This window comes from Pan troglodytes, chromosome 13 (assembly GCF_028858775.2).
Source record: "Pan troglodytes isolate AG18354 chromosome 13, NHGRI_mPanTro3-v2.0_pri, whole genome shotgun sequence".
Taxonomy (NCBI): Eukaryota; Metazoa; Chordata; class Mammalia; order Primates; family Hominidae; genus Pan; species Pan troglodytes.
The window spans coordinates 132,775,943-132,799,734 of NC_072411.2; the positions used below are offsets into that span (position 1 = coordinate 132,775,943).

The window sequence follows — 23,792 nt, forward strand, 5'->3', positions numbered from 1 at the left end:
GTTCAAGCGATTCTCCTGCCTCAGCCTCCCGAGTAGCTGGGACTACAGGTTCACACCACCACGCCCAGCTAATTTTTTGTATTTTTAGTAGGGACGGGGTTTTGCAGTGTTGACCAGGATGGTCTCAATCTCTTGACCTCATGATCTGCCTGCCTCGGCCTCCCAAAGTGCTGGGATTACAGGCATGAGCCACTGGCGCCCAGCCCCAGTGTTCTATTTTTTTAAAAATATTTTTTACTTTATTTTTTTGAGACAGACTCTCGCTCTGTTGCCCAGGTTGGAGTGCAGTGGTGCCATTTCAGCTCACTGAAACCTCCATTTCCTAGGTTCAATGATTCTCCTGCCTCAGCCTCCCAAGTAGCTAGGATTACAGGCACCCACCAGCACGCCCAGCTAATTTTTGTATTTTTAGCAGAGACAGGGTTTCATCATGTTGCCCAGGCTGGTCTCAAACTCCCGATCTCAAATGATCCACCTGCCTCAGCCTCCCAAAATGCTGGCCCCAGTGTTCTTTGGAGCCTGGGGAGATTTGGCCTTTAAAAATCAAACTGCCTTGAAAACTGCTTCACCCAAAATTTTGGTTCACAGCCTTCACCAGATAACATATCCGGGCAAAGTGTAGCCATGTGAACATGTTTGTAGACCAGTGAATTTGTATTGCTATCTCATGGCTATAATTCTGAAGTAAAAGCAATTGGATCTTTGTTTGTGTGTATACACGTTTAGATGTGTTTATGTGTATTTACCTTTATTATGTTATATGTTATGCCTACCAAATTGGCTTATTTTAAAAAAGTGCTGGCCAGGGATGGTGACTCACGCCTATAATTCCAGCACTTTGGGAGGCCAAGGCAGGTGGATCACTTGAGTTTAGACGTTTGAGACCAGCCTGGGCAACATGGTGGAACCCCATCTCTATAAAAAATAAAAATAAATAAATAAAAGCAAAACAGTATTCATTAATTAAGTTCAAAGTATTTTTCAAGTTCATATGACTTAAGAACATCTTTAATAAACAATCTGGCTTTACAGTTATTGGTAAAATAGGCTGGATGTGGCTGCTCACACCTGTTATCCCAGCACTTTGCGGGGCCAAGGCAGGCAGATCGCCTGAGGTCAGGAGTTTGAGACCAGCCTGGCCAACATGGAGAAACCTTGCCTCTATTAAAAATTTAAAAACTAGCTAGGCATGGTGGCGGGTGCCTATAATCCCAGCTACTCAGGAGGCTAAGGCAGAAGAATCGCTTGAATCTGGGAGGTAGAGGTTGCAGTAAGCTGAGATCATGCCATTGCACTGTAGCCTAAGTGACAAGAGTGAGACTCCACCTCAAAAAAAAAAATTATTGGTAAAATAAAAATATAAATGTCTTTAGAATTGTCAGCATATATTTCTGTCTGGATTTTATATTTGTCTCTGCTAGATATTTTGAGGTGACAGAGCTTGGCACAGAAGGTTATAAAACTATAAACCAGCTGGGTGTGGTTGCTCATGCCTGTAATCCCAGCACTTTGAGAGGCCGAGGCAGGTGGATCACCTGAGGTCAGGATTTCGAGACCAGCCTGACCAACATGGTGAAACCCTGTCTATACTAAAAATACAAAAAAAAAAAAAAAAAAGAAAATTAGCCAGGCGTGGTGGCAGTTGCCTGTAATCCCAGCAACTCAGGAGGCTGGGGCAGGAGAATCAGTTGAACCTGGGAGGCAGAAGTTGTAATTAGCAAAGATTGCACCATTGCACTTCAGCCTGGGCATCAAGAGTGAGATTCCATCTCAAAAAAAAAAAAAAAAGAAAAAGAAAAGAAAAGGAAAAAAACGTATAAACCCAGCCAAAACAAAATGATCATTCTTTTAATAAGCAAGACTAATTTAATGTGTTTATTTAATCAAAACAGTTGAATCTTCTGAGTTATTGGTGAAAATACCCATGCAGTTAATTTAAAGTTCTTACTTAGGTGAACATTTGATATTCACAGGTTATAAAATGGTTAACAAGGAAATGATGCATAAAGAATCTTATAAACTACTAAAAATAAATAAAATATAAATGGATAAGTGCTATAGATAAAGTTTTTGTGTAATTTAAAATCTTAAAGTCATTTTGGATGCTCATTGGTTGTCTGGTAATTTCCAATTAAGAAAAGGTTATGATATGGGGAAACATGTTTCTAAAAATTGCAGAATGTTTCTCATCTATAAAATGCTAGTATCTCATAGGCAACTCAGGATTTCTTGCTTCCTAGGTTTTCACTAAAATTTAACATTACTAAGGACAAGAATTCTAGTTAATATGTAATTCTGTATATAAAACGTGCCAAAGAAGATGTGTTTTTATTGAGAAAAAGAATAATTTTGTCTAATTCAGAGGTTATCTGAAGGTTACTTCAAATTATGGGCTTGAAAAGGTTATTTATGAAACAAGGTAAAAAGGAACAAGTAAGTAAAGGAGAGAGATGTAAAGAGAGTTATGGATATCAAGATGTAATTTTGGTAAGGAAGGTTACATAGAAAGGAGAATAATTTTGTATGAGAAAGGATTTTGTATGGTAAATTTTTGTCCTAAAGTAAAATGACTTATTTTTTAAAAAAAAGAAAAAGAAAATTTAGGACAAAACAGAAAGTTCAACCATGTCATAGATGGTCTGTGTAAGCCACAGGTAATTTTTTTCCCTGTTTCCCTGTGTGTCTATCTTCATGAGTGTACAGAAAAAACAGTAAGTTGAAAAGTTTAGATAATATTATTTAAAACCTGATAGAAAATTGGAGAAACTTGACTAATTAACATTGCTCATAGTTAAAGCTCTTAGTCTTGATGAAGGTGAATTAGTAAATTAAGAAAGTTTGTGAAGAAATACATTGGCACTCCAAGATGGCCAAACAGGAAGAGCTCCGGTCTACAGCTCCCAGCGAGACTGAAGAAGAAGACAGGCCATTCCTGCATTTCCAACAGAGGTACCTGGTTCATCTCATTGGGACTGGTTGGACTCTGGCTGCAGCCTACAGAGGGCAAGCTGAAGCAGGGCGGGGCATCACCTCACCCAGGAAGCACAAAGGGTGGGGGGATTTCCCTTTCCTAGGCAAGGGAGTATACTAGAAACAGTATACTCCTGACCAAATACTGACTTTTCCTGCAGTCTTAGCAACCGACAGACCAGGAGATACCCTCCCATGCCTGCTTCAGCGGGTCCCGCACCCACAGAGCCTTGCTCACTGCTAGCACATCAATCTGAGATCAACCTGTGATGCTGCAGATTGGTGGGGGGAGGGGCACCCACCATTGCTAAGGCTTGAGTAGCTCACACTGTAAACAAAAAGGCAGGGAAGCATGAACTGGGCGGAGCCCACCACAGCTCAGCAAGGCCTACTGCCTCTATAGATTCCACCTATGGGGGCAGGGCATAGTAGAACAAAAGACAGCAGAGAGCTTCTGCAGACTTAAACATCCCTGTCTGACAGCCCTGAAGAGAGCAGTGGTTCTCTCAGCAAGGCATTTGAAGCCTGAGAATGGACAGACTGCCTCCTCAAGCGGGTCCCTGACCCCCAGGTAGCCTGACTGGGAAACACCTGCCAGTAGGGGCTCACGGACACCTCAAACAGGCAGGTGCCCCTCCGGGATGAACCTTCCAGAGGAAGGATCAGGCAGCAATATTTGCTGTTTTGCAGCCTCTGGTGGTGATACCCAGGCAAACAGGGTCTGGAGTGGACCTCCAGCAAACTCCAACAGACCTGCAGCTGAGGGGTCTGACTGTTAGAAGGAAAACTAACAAACAGAAAGGAATAGCAAAAATATCAACAAAAAGGACATCCACACCAAAACCCCATCTGTAGGTCACCAACATCAAAGACCAAAGGTAGGTAAAACCACGAAGATGGGGAGAAACCACAGCAGAAAAGCTGAAAATTCCAAAAACAGAGCGCCTCTTCTCCTCCAAAGGATTGCAGCTCCTCACCAGCAAGGGAACAAAACTGGACGGAGAATGAGTTTGACAAGTTCACAGAAGTAGGCTTCAGAAGGTCAGTAATAGCAAACTTCTCCGAGCTAAAAGATCATGTTCTAACCCACCACAAGGAAGCTAAAAACTTTGAAAAAAAGGTTAGACGAATAGCTAATTAGAATAAACTAGAATAAACAGTGTGGAGAAGAACTTAAATGACCTGATGGAGCTGAAAACCATGGCACGAGAACTTCATGACGCATGCACAAGCTTCAATAGCCGATTCAATCAAGTGGAAGAAAGGATATCAGTGATTGAAGATCAAATTAATGAAATAAAGTGAGAAGACAAGACTAGAGAAAAAAGAATGAAAAGAAACGAACAAAGCCTCCAAGAAATATGGGACTATGTGAAAAGACCAAACCTACGTTTGATTAGTGTACCTGAAAGTGACGAGGAGAATGGAACCAAGTTAGAAAACACTCTTCAGGATATTATCCAGGAGAACTTCCCTAACCTAGCAAGACAGGCCAACATTCAAATCCAGGAAATACAGAGCACACCACAAAAATACTCCTTGAGAAGAGCAACCAGAAGACACGTAAATGTCAGATTCACCGAGGTTGAAATGAAGAGGAAAATGTTAAGGGCAGCCAGAGAGAAAGGTCGGGTTACCCACAAAGGGAAGCCCATCAGACTAACAGCAGATCTCTCAGCAGAAACTCTACAAGCCAGAAGAGAGTGGCAGCCAATATTCAACACTCATAAAGAAAAGAATTTTCTACCCAGAACCTCATATCCAGCCAAACTAAACTTCATAAGTGAAGGAGAAATAAAATTCTTTACAAACAAGCAAATGCTGAGAGATTTTGTCACCACCAGGCTAGCCTTACAAGAGCTCCTGAAGGAAGCATTAAACATGGAAAGGAACAACCAGTACCAGCCACTGCAAAAACATTCCAAATGTTAAAGACCATCGATGCTATGAAGAAACTCCATCAATTAACAGGCAAAATAACCAGCTAACATCATAATGACAGGATCAAACTCAAACATAACAGTATTAACCTCAAATGTGAAAGGGCTAAATGACCCAATTAAAAGACATAGACTGGCAAATTGGATAGAGTCAAGATCCATCAGTGTGCTGTATTCAGGAGACCCAACTCACATGCAAAGACACACATAGGCTCAAAATAAAGGGATGGAGGAAGATCTACGAAGCAAATGGAAAGCAAAAAAAAGCAGGGGTTGCAATCCTAGTCTCTGATAAAACAGACTTTAACCATAACCAAAACAAAGATCAAAAGAGACAAAGAAGGCCATTATATAATGGTAAAGGAATCAATTCAACAAGAAGAGCTAGCTATCCTAAATACATGCACCCAATACAGGAGCACCCAGATTCATAAAGCAAGTCCTTACAGACCTACAAAGAGACTGAGACTCCCACACAATAATAATGGGAGACTTTAACACCCCACTGTCAATATTAGACAAATCAATGAGATAGAAGGTTAACAAGGATATCCAGGACTTGAACTCAGCTCTGGACCAAGCAGACCTAATAGACATCTACAGAACTCTCCACCCCAAATCAACAGAATATACATTCTTCTCAGCACCACATCACACCTATTCTAGAAGTGACCACCTAATTTGTAGTAAAACGCTCCTCAGCAAATGTAAAAGAATAGAAATCACAATAAACTGTCTCCCAGACCACAGTGTAATTAAATTAGAACTCAAGATTAATAAACTACTCAAAACTGCACAACTACATAGAAACTGAACAACCTGCTCTTGAATGACTATGGGTAAATAACAAAATGAAGGCAGAAATAAATATGTTCTTTGAAACCAATGAGAACAAAGACACAATGTACCAGAATCTCTGGGACACATTTAAGGCAGTGTGTAGAGCGAAATTTATAGCACTAAATGCCCACAAGAGAAAGCAAGAAAGATCTACAATGAACACCCTAACATCACAATTAAAAGAACTAGAGAAGCAAGAGAAAACAAATTCAAAAGCTAGCAGAAAGCAAGAAACAACTAAGATCAGAGCAGAACTGAAGGAGATAGAGACACAAAAAACCCATCAAAAAATCAATGAATCCAGGAGCTTGTTTTTTGAAAAGACCAACAAAATAGATAGACCACTAGCAAGACTAGTAAAGAAGAAAAGGGAGAAGAATCAAATAGATGCAATAAAAAATGATACAGGGGATATCACCACAGATCCCACAGAAATACAAACTACCATCAGAGAATACTATAAATGCCTCTATGCAAATAAACTAGAATATCTAGAAGAAATGGATAAATTTCTGGACACATACACCCTCCAAAGACTAAACCAGGAAAAAGTTGAATCTCTGCATAGACCAATAACAGGTTCCGAAATTGAGGCAATAATTAACAGCCTACCAACCAAAAAAGTCCAGGACCAGACAGATTCACAGCCCAATTCTACCAGAGGTACAAAGAGGAGCTGGTCCCATTCCTTCTGAAACTATTTCAATCAGTAGAAAAAGAGGGAATCCTCCCTAACTTATTTTGTGAGGCTAGCATCATCCTGATACCAAAGACTGGTAGAGACACAACAAAAAAAGAGAATTTGGGGCCAATATCCCTGATGAACATCAATGCGAAACTCCTCAAAAAAATACTGGTAAACCAAATCCAGCAGCACATCAAAAAGCTTATCCACCATGATCAAGTCACCTTCATCCCTGGGATTCAAGGCTGGTTCAACATACGCAAATCAATAAACGTAACCCATCACGTAAACAGAACCAATGACAAAAACCACATGATTATCTCAATAGATGCAGAAAAGGCCTTTGACAAAATTCAACGCCTTTCATGCTAAAAACTCTCTCAATAAACTAGGTATTGATGGAATGTATCTCAAAATAATAAGAGCTATTTATGACAAACCCACAGCCAATATCATGCTAAATGGGCAAAAACTGGAAGCATTCCCTTTGAAAACCGGCACAAGACAAGGATGCCCTCTCTCACCACTCTTATTCAACATAGTGTTGGAAGTTCTGGCTAGGGCAGTCAGGCAAGAGAAAGAAATAAACGGCATTCATTTAGGAAAACAGGAAGCCAAATTGTCTCTGTTTGCAGATGGCATGATTGTATATTTAGAAAATCCCATTGTCTCAGCCCAAAATCTCCTTAAGCTGATAAGCAAATTTAGCAAAGTCTCAGGATACAAAATCAATGTGCAAAAATCACAAGCATTCCTGTACACTAATAACAGACAAACAGAGAGCCAAATCATGAGTGAACTCCCATTCACAATTACTACAAAGAGAATAAAATACCTAGGAATCCAACTTGCAAGGGATGTGAAGGACCTCTTCCAGGAGAACTACAAACCACTGCTCAACAAAATAAAAGAGGACCCAAACAAATGGAAGAACATTCCATGCTCATGGATAGGAAGAATCAATATCATGAAAATGGCCATACTGCCCAAGGTAATTTATAGATTCAATGCTATCCCCATCAAGCTACCACTGACTTTCTTCACAGAATTGGAAAAAACTACTTTAAAGTTCATATGGAACCAAAAATGAGCCCACATAGCCAGGACAATCCTAAGCAAAAAGAACAAAGCTAGAGGCATCATGCTACCTGACTTCAAACTATAATACAAGACTACAGTAACCAAAACAGCATGGTACTGGTACCAAAACAGATATATAGACCAATGGAACAGAACAGAGGCCTCAGAAATAACATCACACATCTACAACCATCTGATCTTTGACAAACCTGACAAAAACAAGAAATGGGGAAAGGATTTCCTATTTAATAAATTGTGCTGGGAAAACTGGCTAGCCATATGTAGAAAGCTGAAACTGGACACCTTCCTTACACCTTATACAAAAATTAACTCAACACAGATTAAAGACTTAAATGTTAGACCTAAAACCATAAAAACCCTAGAAGAAAACCTAGGCAATACCATTCAGGATATAGGCATGGGCAAAGACTTCATGACTAAAACACCAAAAGCAATTGCAACAAAAGCCAAAATAGACAAATGGGATCTAATTAAACTAAAGAGCTTCTGCACAGCAAAAGAACCTATCATCAGAGTGAACAGGCAACCTACAGAATGGGAGAATATCTTTGCAATCTACCCATCTGACAAAGGGCTAATATCAAGAATCTACTAAGAACTTAACTTTACAAGAAAAAACAACCCCATCAAAAAGTGGGCAAAGGATATGAACAGACACTTTTCAAAAGAAGACATTTATGCAGCCAACAAACATATGAAAAAATGCTCATCATCTCTGGTCATCAGAAAAATGCAAATGAAAACCACAATGAGATACCATCTCATGCCAGTTAGAATGGCGATCATTAAAAAGTCAGGAAACAACAGATGCTGGAAAGGATGTGGAGAAATAGGAATGCTTTTACACTGTTGGCAGGAGTGTAAATTAGTTCAACCATTGTGGAAGACAGTGTGGCAATTCCTCAAGGATCTAGAGCTAGAAATACTATTTGACCCAGCGATCCCATTACTGGGTATATACCCAAAGGATTATAAATCATGCTACTATAAAGACACATGCACACGTATGTTTACTGCAACACTATTCACAATAGCAAAGACTTGGAACCAACCCAAATGTCCATCAATGATAGACTGGATTAAGAAAATGTGGCACATGTACACCATGGAATACTATGCAGCCATAAAAAAGGATGAGTTTGTGTCCTTTGCAGGGACATGGATGAAGCTGGAAACCATCATTCTAAGCAAACTATCACAAGGACAGAAAACCAAACACCGCATGTTCTCACTCATAGGTGGAGTTGAACAATGAGAACACATGGACACAGGGCGGGGAACATCACACACCGGGGCCTGTTGGGGGGTTGAGGGGCTGGGGGAGGGATAGCATTAGGAGAAATGCTAAAACCAACATGGCACATGTATACCTATATAACAAACCTGCACGTTGTGCACATGTACCCTAGAATTTAAAGTATATTTAAAAAAAGAAAAAAGAAAAATAAATTAATTAATTTAAAAAAAAAGAAATACATTGGCAGTTTGGCAGTTCTTTTTTTTAATATAATTAAGCATGAAGCCAGATGTACTGTGGAGCCAAATTTCACATACACGCTTGCATTGCTTCACATTCTATCTGCTATTGTGCATAGATAGTACTAGCACTAAAGTACTTCCTAGTTACATACCTAAAATGAGTTTCTAAATTGTACAAAATGTATAGTGGGTGTGGTGGACCTAAGGACATTTAATTGTGTATCAGGAACAAAATATTCATCATATGTTTTTAGGCTCTGAATAATACTATAGCCTCCAAGGTAAACTGAGTAGAAGAATAATTGGAGGTTGGTTTCCTATTTATTTGTTTTTGCTCCTAATTTTCATGTATTTGCTGTTTGTTCTCCTTTGGATTTTCCTTATATATACATATATGAATTTATGTTTTTTAGTTTCTAATGGAAGGCTTTTATTTGGTTCTATGAATAGTCATTTTGTTTCCTATGCGTTTCCAACAATTCATTATTTTCTCTATTTATCTAAACTTCCTAATCTACCTTTGTCAAGTCTCCAAAAATTAATAGAGGACACCGACCACTTAAAATTTGATGGTTTTCCTTACTTCTAACGATCTAGAGAGCTGTAAGAGCTTTACGGTTCCTAGAAATAAATAAATAAATAAAAGACATAAGTTCTGAAAAGTAATAGCACTTTTTTTATTCTGTTATTTGAAAAGTAGGTGAGAATAGAAATGTTTAAATGGTGTTTTTTTCCAAGGTAATTTAATTCAATCAATAATTTGAGTTAGTTTCAGATCTTTTCCTTTAATGAGGAAAAACTATGATATAGGTACAAAGTTTTAATGTTCAGAAAATATTGGCCTATCCTTAAGGAAATTATACTAATTGGGATTTCTCTCAAATTACTTTAGTTATCTTTACCATTATTAAAATTAAGTGACATTCACTTAGATTAAGTAGTAACTAAAAAAAAAAGATGTGAGACTAGTGAGTTTTGATCCCAAGCCTTCTATCACTGTTGAGTCTTTCATGTGTGTACTTGAAAACAAAGTATCCACAAGTGTTTCACTGGTTTGAAGAGTCTAGTGGTGAAAGTTACCTAATCAGATGTCAGTACTGTAACTGATTAGAAAGTTACCTAATTAGTTGTCAGTACTATATTACCAATCATGGAAATGTGTGCTAGTGCTCTTTTATTTTTATTTTTATTTATTTATTTATTTTTGAGACAGAGTCTCGCTCTTTCACCCATGCTGGAGTGCAGTGTTGCGATCTTGGCTTACTGCAACCTCTGCCTCCTGGGTTCAAGCAACTCTCCTGCCTCAGCCTCCCCAGTAGCTGGAATTACAGGCGCCCACCACCACGCCCAGCTAATTTTTGTATTTTTAGTAGAGACGAGCTTTCATCATGTTGGCCAGGCTGGTGTCAAACGCCTAACCTTATGTGATCCACCTGCCTCAGCCTCCCAAAGTGCTGGGATTACAGCCATAAGCCACCGTGCCCGGCCCTGATGCTCTTTCAAAATAGCTAAAAAGAAATTACCGTGTGTGTGCTTAATCTCATTTTGTCCCTGTTTTGTTGCATAGTATCTAAATGAAAGGAGATTATTTATCCTCATGCTAAATTTCCAAAACTAATATTTACATTTACCATTTTTTAATGATGGAGAGAAAAGTTAATTGTCTCATTTTGATAAGTTTAAAATAGGACCTATCCCATTTTTTACACTTTTAGTCACAGTTCTGTCACCAGAATGCTAGCAATTAGATATATGCGAGGAGTAACCTAAATACTTTAATACAATGGTTTGAAGTGCTATAGGAAGTAATAACTACTGGACACTAAATCACAGTGTTTGTGACATGTCACAGAAAATGATAGGACTTTCTGCAGCATAAATGTCCTCTTAACCAATCCTTGTGCTGTTAAGTTACAGGGCTTTAACTTCTGGGTCTGAAAAAGGCACCTACTTCTGCTACATCTTGAACATTACCCTAGTTTAAGCCTCATCTTCAGACCTGGGAGAAAATGACAGTCAAAATGAACTGCTTTCCTGAGACACTGGGCCAGAAATTAAAACTATTCAATCTGTCTAGGCCAAGGGACTGTCATGGCAGATGTGGACATGTGAGATTTGAGGGTTTTCTATAAATTAAATATTAATATCAAAAGCACACTGATTCAAGGCCAGAGTCTAGGCCCATGTGTCAGAATAACAGCATTTTCCTGGAGCATTAATCGGCTCTTTAACAGAAAATTGTAAAAGGTTTATGGAGATCTTACATTACAAACAAACTGATAAAATTAAAATTGTTTATAAGGTTTTAAAAATTACTTTTAATATTAATAATACACTATACAAAGGTGAAATTTGGTTTTCTCTTTTGAACAAAATTTTCATATGAGAGCTAATGAAATATTTTTATTTACTTTTTGAATAACTACAGGGTGCAAAAAAAGGAGGAAAGAAAGACATTTAGGTGGCCTCATGCTGTCTTTATTAGGTTTCATTGTTTGGGAAACTGAGTCTACTCTCTAGAAAAGGGTAAATGTCAGCAGGTGCGGTGGCTCACGCCTGTAATCCCAGCACTTTGGGAGGCCGAGGTGGGTGGATCAGGAGGTCAGGAGATTGAGACCATCCTGGCTAACATGGTGAAACTCCATCTCTACTAAAATACAAAAAATTAGCCGGGCGTGGTGGTGGGCACCTGTAGTCCCAGCTACTCGGGAGGCTGAGGCAGGAGAATGGCGTGAACCCAGGAGGCGGAGGTTGCAGTGAGCTGAGATTGCACCAGTGCATTCCAGCCTGGGTGACAGAGCGAGACTCCGTCTCAAAAAAAAAAGAAGGGTAAATGTTTTGTTTCATCTTCTTAGCTAAATCAATGACTACTTTACAGTGACCTGTGATCCTATTTTGTAATATCAAATGTCTTAAAACTTCGATATTTGACAGACTTTCCAAGAGTAAAAATTTCAAGTTCTAAATTCAGCCTTTTTGACCTCAAACTAACTTATTTGCATATTAGGTTCCCTGAAGTTCAAGAGAGACATACTAGACTTATTGACTTATTTGTTACATTAGAATTATGCAGAAAGTGTTGTCACATCTGAGGTGGTGTTCAACTTCTTTTGGGTTATATTTATGTAGATGTGTTGTTAATATGTGCTCCAGGATTGTATGATTCTTACATGTTTTAATATATGCCATCAGTAATAATTATGCTTATTATGTTGAATTGTTATATGTCACAGAAATAACCAAATTTCCTCATCAACTGTGTCTTTAACTATGGCTTGCTTAAGACTTTTGACATCCACTATTGTTACTTTGCATTGATTCTTCTCAAAAAGTAACATATAATCAGCCGGGCATGGTGGCTCACGCCTGTAATCCCAGCACTTTGGGAGGCCGAGACGGGTGGACCACAAGGTCAGGAGTTCGAGACCACCCTGGCCAAGATGGTGAAACCCCGTCTCTACTAAAAATAAAAAAAATTAGCCGGGCATGGTGGCAGGCACCGGTAGTCCCAGCTACTCGGGAGTCTGAGGCAGGAGAATTCCTTGAACCTGGGAGGTGGAGGTTGCAGTGAGCCGAGATCGTGCCACTGCACTCTAGCCTGGGCAACAGAGTGAGACTCCACCTCAAAAAAAAAAAAGTGACTTATAATCAGCTACAGTCCATGGTTTGCTTCTTTGGGGGAGTTCATGAAAAGGACTCTTGAATGTAGGTTTCTGATGACTTTGGAGGTTGTTCCATTAGATTAGAGAGAGAAAACATCCAAGAAACTAACTGAAAAACTGATACATTCATAAAATTTACTAACCTAATATGAAGCAGAGCAGGAGTTAGTTGCCTACACTGAACAAATGGAGGCCAGAAATAATTTCTTATGGATTTTTTTTGTTTGAAACATTGCTGCCTTTAACAATTGAGAGGAGCATTACTCTTGTAAACTAAGTTTGAGGCATATTTCTCTCTCTCTGCCTAATTTCTCCAGAATTCATAAACTATTTGTGAATATTATTAATTCATGGCAATGTGTTTGCGTATGTTTAATAAGAATCTGTTTTCTGCTGGGTGTGTTGGCTCATGCCTGTAATCCTAGCACTTTGGGAGGCCAAGGCAGGTGGATCACTTGAGGTCAGGGGTTTGAGTCCAGCCTGCCAACATGGTGAAACCCCGTCTCTACTAAAAATACAAAAATTAGCCAGGAGTGGTGGTGCATGCCTGTCGTCCCAGCTACTCGGGAGGCTGAAGCAGGAGGATCACTTGAACCTGGGAGGTGGAGGTTGCAGTGAGCCAAGATCATGCCACTGCACTCCGGCCTGGGTGACAGAGCAAGACTCCATCTCAAAAAAAAAAAAAAAAAAAAAAGAATATGTTTTCTTTTATAATGAGACACAGTTGGAGGAACTGGTCATTTTCCCAGGGCTTTGACTGAAATGGCCTTGTGAGAGGTTCCAGCAAAGCCAGTTTAAGATAGCCTACATGGACAATGGTTCTTGCTGCACTTTGTGTGGGCAAATAAGCCAAGTATATGGGACTGAAGCTTATTTGGCAGGTAGGTTGGTCCTGCTGTGATTTGTCTTTAGTGGAAGTGGGAGACTGGAGAGAAAAATAGTGTGTTTCAGAAGAAACCTATAGTATTCAGTTAACTTTTGATTTTTGGGTGGCTATGTGGGTCACCCATGGTATGGAGTTGCCCACGACACTCCTCATCAGCATGAAACAGCCAGAAAGATTGACAACCAGTTCCCCATGATTGAGGAATTGATAAACAGAAAAGGGGCACTGAAATGAACCCAATTGTCCCATAAATCTGATTTTTACAGTTTATTTTGAATAAACATAGAAATTGACCCTCTCAGTCTTAAAACTTGAGAGAGTTACATTTGTCTTATCTGAGTTCTTTCTCAGGAAACCAACCGTCAGACCTCCCACATAACATCAAGGGACTGAAACTCACCAGATCACTGTATTTGGACAATGAGATGCCAAACTCCTCACCCCTTATGACTGCCTAACCAATAATCTCCTTCCTGTTAACCGATTCCTCCTTACCACTCCCTAATTCCTGCTTCCCTGCATATAGATACATTTCTGCTATATAAACCCCTAACTTTAGTGAGTCAGGGAGACAGATTTCAGACTGATCTCTCATCCCCTTGGCTGCAGCACCCGACTAAAGCCTTCTTGCTTGGCAATACTCATTGTCTCAGTGATTGGCTTTCTGCGTGGCAAGCAGCAGGACCTAAACTGAACCCCTGGTATTTCAATAACAAAATCATGGGTGACTTCCCTGTCTAAACAAAGTCACATTTTGATTCTTTTCATTGCAATGAGATGAGCATTTTAGGCAGGGTCAGCCTTTTGCACAACTGCAAGGAGCACCTTTTGCTGTAAGAATGCCATGTAAGCTAGGCACAGTGACTCATGCCTGCAATCCTAGCACTTTGGGAGGCTGAGGCAAGAGGATCACTTGAACCCATGAGTTTGAGACCAGCCTGGGCAACATGGCAAAACCCCACCTCCACAAAAAATACCAAAAATTAGTCAGGCATGGTAGGACACACCTGTAGTCCCAGCTACTCCAGGGGCTGAGGTGGTAGGATTACTTGAGTCCAGGAAGTTGAGGCTGCAGTGAGCTGTGATCGCACCACTGCACTCCAGCCTAGGTGACAGAGTGAGACCCTGTCTCAAAACAAAAATGCCATGCAGCTGGACTGGTACAGGACACTAATTGAGAGGGGATAGAAAAGAAGTTGCCATGCCCTCTATTTTCTTAGCCAATGCTCTTCCCTAGCAAGATCTAGATCAATCCACACTGTTTCTGTTTCTTTGCTGGAGGTGAGACCCTTCAGTAGTCAAACAGCTCTCATCTCTGGGGTCTGCATAACTTGTTTGATGACTAAGGGAGACCCATAGGGCCATTTCTTACAGCCCACAGCCAAGCCCTCTGTGAAGAGGAAAAGGCAACTCTTCCAGCAAAGAAGTCCTCACCCCTTTTCAAAAACTTTCCTAGACAAACTTGTAGGCTGTTAATGACTCTACTTTTGACCTCCCAGCCCTTACTCAGGAGAAACCACTTTGTAATGTGGGTTTTCAACCTTGGCTGCACATTGCAATCACCTGGGGATCCCCCCCCTCAACCGCCCAACAAAGATTCTGATGTTATTGGTCTGAGGTGCTGCCTGAGAATTGGTGTTTCCAAAGCTCCTCTGGTGTTTTGTGTTTTTCTAGCACAAGAAAAGTTGTGAGTCACTGTAGTGCAATACAGTTGAATCACAATTGCCACAATTGTGTAGGGTCCATCAGAACCACCTGAAGGACTTCATAGACCACAGCTGGCTAGGAGCTACCCCTAGGCTTCTGATTCAGTAAGTGAGAGGCAGAGCCCAAGGCTGTACATTTCTAACAAGTTCCAGGTGCTGCTGCTGCTGGTCCAGAGACCACTGCATTAGAGGCCAGAGTTCTCAACTATTGACTGCACATTAGAACCATCTGGATAATATTTAAGACATACTGATGCCTATACACCAACCCAGACTAACTGAATCAAAACCTCTGGTAATGGGGCTCCAGAGATTTTTTTTAATGCTCCCAGGGGATTCTACTACAGAGCAAGTTGAGAACCACTTCTAAACAAAAGAAAAAAATTCTTACTAAAAAGGTTAAAGAGACATACATCAAGTTTGCAGGCTTTCTAGACAATGGAACTTCAAACATAGGATTTGCCTGTGGTATTTATTCTTTCTTGGGGCCCACTTGCAGTGTACTTTATAGGATGATGTATCAGAAACCTTGACCCAGCAGCCTAAAAATAGTGGTCAGCATCGATGAGTCTCATCTGTTACAACAAAAAGGAAAAACAGTTACAAGGCCCCACTGCAGGGGAAGCTCAGGCACCCCCCTTGGAGATGTGCCCAAGAAATGGCTCCTAATAGGCCACTCAAATCCTGCCATTGAAAGGGAACACATGGGCAAGATATATCTTGCAGCCTAGAATTTTTTTTATTTATGTGACTTTAGTCTCTTCTTTGTATAGTGACTTTGTAGAGGAAGAGAAATTACAACACCTTACATGCCTAAGTCATGGGGACTAAGTCATGGGGACTCTTCCTCCAGGTTCCCAGAGCAAAAAGCAAAAAGCCCTGTACTCCCTGGTGCCCACCTGGTCATCTTGCCCACGGTTTTTCCATCCCAGAGGTACTGCTGCAGGCCCAGAGCCCTCCAGGAAAAGAACTGACATCTAGGAACTCCTCCCCAAGCCCTTTCTTCAACTCATTCTTGCTATGGCAAGAGTGTGGGTTGCAGTGATATCTCAGAAGTTTATTCCATCATATTAAATTCTCAGTAAATCACCCTTTGACAAGTCAGTTTAAAGGATACGATGTAGACAGCTAGAAAAGACACTATTTCTGGGCCAGGTTTTCCCAGCTGTTTAAAAAATGGCTCAAATAATCTCTAATTCATCTTATTTTTGTCACTAGTCATCATGTCAGAATCTCTGGTTTCATAAAGAAAACTTTTCTGGCCTGACACACAGCCACTATCTACTGAACTTTGCCGCAGACCAAAATGTCTTCTGAGATCTCCACTCAGCAATCCTTAATATTTTGAGGAGAGAAATTTACAAGTGTGCCCTTGATACATAAAAAGGTCACATATTCTAGGGTCCAAGGGTCTCACTGATCCCGGTGATGTCTACATCTCCCCTTCTAGCCGGAAAACTCAAATATATGTGAGGTGTGCAACAAATGGGGACGGCTGTTCTGCTGCGACACTTGTCCAAGATCCTTTCATGAGCGCTGCCACATCCCACCCGTGGAAGCCAACAAGTGAGTAAGACATGTCCCCTTCCCTGAGCCCTTCCTTCTTGTGGTACAGCTCCTCCTGCCACTCATGAGTACTCTGCAGAGTTTCTGTACCTGGTTATGTGTTTCTTGATGCATAAGGAGCAGGCTCCTTAGCATCAAGATCCACAAGTATTATCCAGAGCTGTTGAACAGTGCTGGTAGCAGCAGATTAATGGGAAGCAAAAACTCTTCAAGTGGTTATTGAGTGCAATAGTAAGAGGTGTCAACTTCTACCTCCCCTACTTGGCTCCCAGACCCATGCTCTCTAATGATGCCATCATACACTGCCTGCTGGTTTAAAGCGTATGCCACCTGCTGTGGGACCATCACACAGCTGGTAAAGCCAGTGCTGCAGCAGTCTATCAAGCCAACTGACCCTGGGTCACAGGTCACATGTTGAGACCTGTGAGTTCTGCAAGTGTGAGTCCCCTGCTCACTTCCTTTGCTAAAAAATGTGCCTTTGGACAGAGGTGATGGTGTGCAGGATACCACGGAGATTGATAAGGTGCTCTGTGAGTGGTGTGTGGACAGAATTGTTAAGGCTGAGAGGATGATCTCTACCAGGAATGTGTCTGACTCTATGAGGGCAGAGCATTGCCCTTCCATAATGGAGGAGGCTACTGTGACCCACCTGCTCCCAGGGTGTCATCTCAGGGGATCAGCATAAACCTCTGCTTTTGACCAGTTGGCCAATCTGCGGAGGCAGAAGAAAAATCAGCTTTTTGGTTGAGCCCTTGTATAGCCCCTATCTCTGCACCAGAGATGCAAAGTGCTCTCAAAGGAGCACTTTGTAACAGGCTCCTTGAGCAAGCACTACATGGCCAAGGGGATGCTGGCATCACTAGGATGGGTCATTGTGCTTGCCTGATTATCAAGAGCCTCCTAGCACAGACAGCCTAGTAGAGAAGGTTGGAGAATGAATCTAGGAACAAATGAAAGATATCTGACACCTCTCTGGAGATTTCCTTTTCAAGAAGTTTCTGCAGCACAGATTCTAGGTATAAGATATGGCAGGGCCAAGGGAGAGGATGCTTATAGCCTGTGCTCTGTGCTTACTCAGCAAAGTTGAGAAACAAGAACTTGTTTTCTGATTTTTCTGTGATCTGATTGACTTGTAGAGGCCCAACACTTTGTGCTTAAGGTACTCATTTCCAATAACTGTAGCAAACAGTGCTCATTATCAAGTTCCCAGTGGCTCAGATGGAAACCCTAAGTTTTGAGGTGAATGAGATTCTGTCACTCATGGGGCACTTCAGCCAATAGATGATCACCCCTGCTATCACTATTGGTAGGAGGGCATGCCTTTGGCTACTGAGTCCAAATGGGGCTCTAGTGCAGAGGTCTCCAAGAGAGAAGTTGGATACAAGGTGGAAACCACTAGGCATTCTTGAGCAGAGGACTTGAACAACTGTAGGAATGGTGGCTGATTCACAGAACCTGCCATTGCTCACTTTATGCCCCATCTCTCAGGAACCCGTGGAGTTGCATCTTCTGCAGGATAAAGACTATTCAGGAAAGATGCCCAGAAAGCCAATCAGGTCATCAGGAATCTGAAGTCCTGATGAGGCAGATGCTGCCTGAGGAGCAGTTGGTGAGTAGAAATGTGAACCTGAAGCCTCTTCCTTTCTGTTCACCTGGGCAGGAGAAGCACAGTCTTACAAAGTGCTCAAGGAATGGAGCCCAAAAGCAAACTGCTGGCCTGTGGTGTGCTTTGCTCCATGACCTAATGCTACAATTCATATTCCAAAGAAAAATCCTGGTCCAAAGAAACTCCCCATGCCATGTTTGTTTCAAAGAGTCCACAGGTTTGGGAGTCGTGTGTTCTCTTTGGGCACTCATATGAGCTCTTTCTCTCTAAATTGCATTTAATTTGAAATGGCCTCCATCTTTTGCAGAAATGTGAATTCCTCCTCTTGAAGGTCTACTGTGATTCGAAAAGCTGCTTTTTCGCCTCAGAACCATATTATGTAAGTAACAGCCAAAAAAAATGCTTATACGGGCATTTGTCAAATCTGTGATCTGAATCCCATGGTACAAGGTGCCATTCTATTTGGCTTGTTGATGAGTTTTTAGTTCAGGCTACTATAGAAATTTATCATAGATTAGGTGGCTTAAACAGCAGAAATGTTTTTCTCACAGTCCTGGAGTCTGCATGTCCAAGATCAGGGTGTCAGTAGGGTCCGGTTCTGGAGAGGGCTGTCTTCTAGGTGGCAGAGATGACACAGGGTTGCTCCCTGTGTTCTTGAGTGGCAGAAAGAGAAGGAGAGAACTCTCCAGAGTCTCTTTTATAAGAGCCCTAATCCTATTCATGAGGGCTCAACCCTTCTTACCTCATGACCTCCCAAAGGTCCCACCTCCTGGTACCTTCACAGGGGGGTTAGGATTTTGACCTATGGATTGGGGGAACCCCACAAACCTTTATTCCATAATAGTGGGAGTCTATGGCACTGGGCTGATAGCCTCATTTTGGTCTTTTACTCAACAGAACAGAAAGGGGTCTCAGGGCCCACAGAAGCCCATGTGGTTAAACAAAGTCAAGAGAAGTTTGAATGAGCAGATGTACACCCGAGTAGAAGGGTTTGTGCAGGACATGCGTCTCATCTTTCATAACCACAAGGAATTTTACAGGGTGAGTGGCTCTCCCTGCTTCTTTTTCTCTTTCGATTACATCACTTTAAAGTCACTTTCCCTGTCATCTTTTCATGTCAGGTAAATGTTACAATCGCCCTTATCATATGACAAGCCCATACAACTACAAATCCTGGAAGTATCCTAAAAGCCCTGTAGTGCAAACTGGAAGGTGCCATTGCAAACATGGTCCTATATATAACCTCAGAGTTGACTCATTTCTAGATGGTTTGTTTTCACCCATAGAGAACAGTAGGCTGCAGACTCATTTGTTTCTACTGGAAATAGAAGTGCACTTTAAAGGCATTTAAAGTGTTTCTCTTCTCTAGAGGAAGATACCAAATCAAAGGTCTCAAATGTCAAAATATTGAATTTCTTTACATCTGAACTTCCTGGCACTATTTCAGAAATTAACAAGGATTATGTCAAGGGGTGAGAGTAAAGGGAAAAGGAAGACATTATTAAATGGCCTTAAACATTTCTGTACTATCATAAGGTTACTCAGAAAACGCTGTGCATAAAAATCACACAAGTAGAATTTTTAAAAGTTAAATTAATCCATAAGCTTTTGATCAGAAATTAGATTTCAGTGTAGTAGTATTTCAACTTGTCTTCCAGATAAAGATAAATAATTAAATTATCAAGGAACATAAGCAACTCTTAACTAGATTAATTCTCACTTAACATTTGGGATAACCTAAAATGAGGCCCCAGGTTATCTGCAACACTGGGTGTCTCAGCTCATTGCATAATTGCTATATTGTTTTTTTCTTTGCTTTTTTAGGAAGATAAATTCACCAGACTGGGAATTCAAGTACAGGACATCTTTGAGAAGAATTTCAGAAACATTTTTGCAATTCAGGAAACAAGCAAGAACATTATAATGTTTATTTAGCCATTCTTATCTCCTCCCTTCAGATCCTCTGGCAGCTAGCTACGCAATGTGCCTGTGGTCCCACTAATCTCTGACTGCTCCTGGGGAAACTCTACATCACAATTCTCCAAAATTTATCATTGCCATTTTAAAACTGTCTTTTCAGCTTTCAATAAAATTCAACACCCCTTCATGTTAAAAATTCTCAATAAGCTAGGTATTGAAGGAACATATCCCAAAATAATAAGAGCCATTTATGACAAACCCACAGACAACATTATATGGAATGTGCAAAAGAAGCATTCCCCTTGAAAACAAGCACAAGACAAGGATTCCCTCTCTCACCACTCCTATTCAACAAAGTATTGGAAGTCCTGGTCAGAGCAGTCAGGAAGCAGAAAAAAATAAAGGGTATCTAAATAGGCAAAGAGGAAGTCAAACTATCCCTGTTTGCAGACAACATTGATTCTATATCTAGAAAACCCCCTAGTCTCAGCCCAGAAGCTCCTTCTGCTGATAAACAATTTCAGAGAAGTTTCAGAATACAAAATTAGTATACGAAAATTACTAGTATTCCTATACACCAGCAATAGCCAAGCCAAGAGCCAAATCAGGAAGGCAATCTCATTCACAATTGCCACAAAAAGAATAAAATACCTAGGAATACAGCTAATCAGGGAGGTGAGAGAGTTCTACAATGAGAATTACGAAACACTGCTCAAAGAGATTGGAGATGACACAAACAAATGGAAAAACATCCCATGCTCATGGGTAGAAACAGTCAATATCATTAAAATGACCATACTGCCCAAAGCAGTTTACAGGTTCAATGTTATTCCTATCAAACCACCAATGACATTCTTCACAGAATTAGATAAAACTATTTTAAAATTCATACAGAACCAAAAAAGAGCCCAAATAGCCAAGGCAATCCTAAGCAAAAAGAACAAAGCTAAAGGCATCATGTTACCCCACTTCAAACTATATTACAGGGCTTCAGTAACCAAAACAGCATGGTACTGGTACCAAAAAAAAAGCCACATAGACCAACGGAACAGAACGAAGAGCACAGAATAAGACCACACTCCTATGACCATCTGATCGTCGATAAAAACAAGCAATGGGAAAAAGACTCCCTATTTTATAAATGGTGCTGGGATAACTGGGATAGAAGATTGAAGCTAGACCTCTTCCTTACACCATATACAAAAATCAACTCAAGATCAATTAAAGACTTAATGTAAAATCAAAAACTATGAAGACTCTGGAAGACAACCTAGGCAATACCATCCTGGACATAGGAACAGGCAAAGATTTCATGACAAAGACAAAAGCAATAGCAACAAAAGCAAAATTTGACAAATGGGATCTAATTAAACTTAAGAGATTCTGCACAGCAAAAGAAACAATCAACAGAGTAAACAGACAACCTACAAAATGGGAGAAAATATTTGCACACTATGCATCTGACAAAGGTCTAATAGCCAGCTTCTATAGGGAACTTAAACAAATTTACAAGAGAAAAAGAAACAACCCCATTAAAAAGTGGGCAAAGGACATGAAAGACACTTTTATTTTTAAGATGGAGTTTCACTCTTGTTGCCCAGGCCAGAGTGCAATGGCGTGATCTTGGCTCACCCCAACCTCTGCCTCCCGGGTTCAAGCAATTCTCCTGCCTCAGCCTCCCAGGTGGCTGGGATTACAGGCATGCACCACCTGACTGATTTTGTATTTTAGTAGAGACGGGGTTTCTCCACATTGGTCAGGCTGGTCTTGAACTCCCGACCTCAGGTGATCCACCCACCTCGGCCTCCCAAAGTGCTGGGATTACAGGCATCAGCCACCATGCCCGGATGAAAAGACACTTTCCAAAAGAAGATACACATGCGGCCAACAAGCATGTTTTAAAAGCTCAATATCACTGATCATTAGAGACATGCAAATTAAAACTACAATGAGACACCATCTCACACCAGTCAAAATGCCTCTTTCTAAAAAGTCAAAAAATAACAGCTAGTAAGGTTGTGGAGAAAAGGGAACATTTATACACTATTGATGGGAGTGTAAATTAGTTCAACCACTGTGGAAAGCAGTGTGGCAACTCCTCATAGTGCTAAAAGCAGAACTGCCATTCCACCCAGCAATCCCATTACTGGGTACATACCCAGAGGAATATAAATCATTCTACCATAAAGACACATGCATGCAAATGTTCACTGCAGCACTATTCACAATAGCAAAGATACAGAATCAACCTAAGTGCCCATCAGTAACAGATTGGATAAAGAAAATATGGTACATATACACCATGGAATAGTATGCAGCCATAAGAAACAATGAGATCATGTCTCAGGAACATGGATAGAGCTGGAGGCTATTATCCTTAGCAAACTAATTCAGGAACAGAAAACCAAATACCACATGTTCTCACTTGTGAGTGGGAGCTAAATGATGAGAACTCATGAACACAATGAAGGGAACAACAGACACTAGGGTCTATTGAGGGTGGAAGATGGGAAGAGGAAGAGGAGCAGAAAAAGTACCTATTGGTGATGAAGTACTCTGTACAACAAACCCGTGACAAGAGTTTCCCTATATAACAAACCTTCACATGTACCCCTGAACCTAAAAGTTTTTTTAATTGTAAATAAATGGATCATTAAAAAAATTTTTTAATAATAAAATTGTCTTATCAAGTTCTCTTATTGAATAATTTAGAATGAAACTTACAACTGATAACATAAAGTCTTTCTATAAAGGATCATATTATATCTTCCCAATTATTCAGTTTTGTATTTTTTGTTGTTGCTGTGAAAGCAATCTTTTCCCATTGAATTTTATTACTGATTATTGCCTATTACACAAAGCTACTGTTATTTATATGTAATTTTGTCACTGATTACCATACTGAATACTAGATGGTATCATTTTCACCTTTTACCCAGTGGCATCAGGAAGCCTGTGGTGGCTACATAGCACCTCCAACTTTCAATTCATGGAATCGTATTTGGTTTAGGGGATGGAAGCATTCCTCCGTTGAGCACTAAAATCTCAGACAATTCTTTTTTTTTTTTTTGAGATGGAGTCTCACTCTGTAGCCCAGGCTGGAGTGCAGTGGCACGATCTCAGCTCACTGCAAGCTCTGCCTCCTGGGTTCACGCCATTCTCCTGCCTCAGCCTCCCGAGTAGCTGGGACTACAGGTGCCTGCCACCACGGCCGGCTAATTTTTTGTATATTTAGTAGAGACGGGGTTTCACCATGTTGGCCAGGATGGTCTCGATCTCTTGACCTCGTGATCCACCCGCCTCGGCCTCCCAAAGTGCTGGGATTACAGGCGTGAGCCACCACGCGTGGCCAGACAATTCTTGGTTCTGTTGGAAAATGATTCTGCCAGGGCACCCTGGTGTATTTGCATGTGTAAAAGAGGAAAAAATAA

At 40.7% G+C, this 23,792-nt stretch overlaps 1 protein-coding gene across 28 annotated transcripts in view; it reads left to right on the plus strand.

Annotated features, from left to right (window-relative positions):
- SP100 (SP100 nuclear antigen) overlaps positions 1 to 23,039 on the plus strand; it is a 129,287-nt gene extending 106,248 nt beyond the window's left edge. For all 28 annotated transcript variants that reach the window (XM_009444521.5, XM_063791681.1, XM_054679498.2 and 25 more), the window contains 5 exons: positions 16,720 to 16,835; positions 18,324 to 18,444; positions 18,749 to 18,820; positions 19,339 to 19,482; positions 20,266 to 23,039. In XM_009444521.5, the coding sequence (XP_009442796.2) occupies positions 16,720 to 16,835; positions 18,324 to 18,444; positions 18,749 to 18,820; positions 19,339 to 19,482; positions 20,266 to 20,376 (564 nt within the window). In that variant the 3' untranslated portion in view covers positions 20,377 to 23,039. The remainder of the gene's footprint in view (positions 1 to 16,719; positions 16,836 to 18,323; positions 18,445 to 18,748; positions 18,821 to 19,338; positions 19,483 to 20,265) is intronic.
- Positions 23,040 to 23,792: the final 753 nt, after the last annotated feature.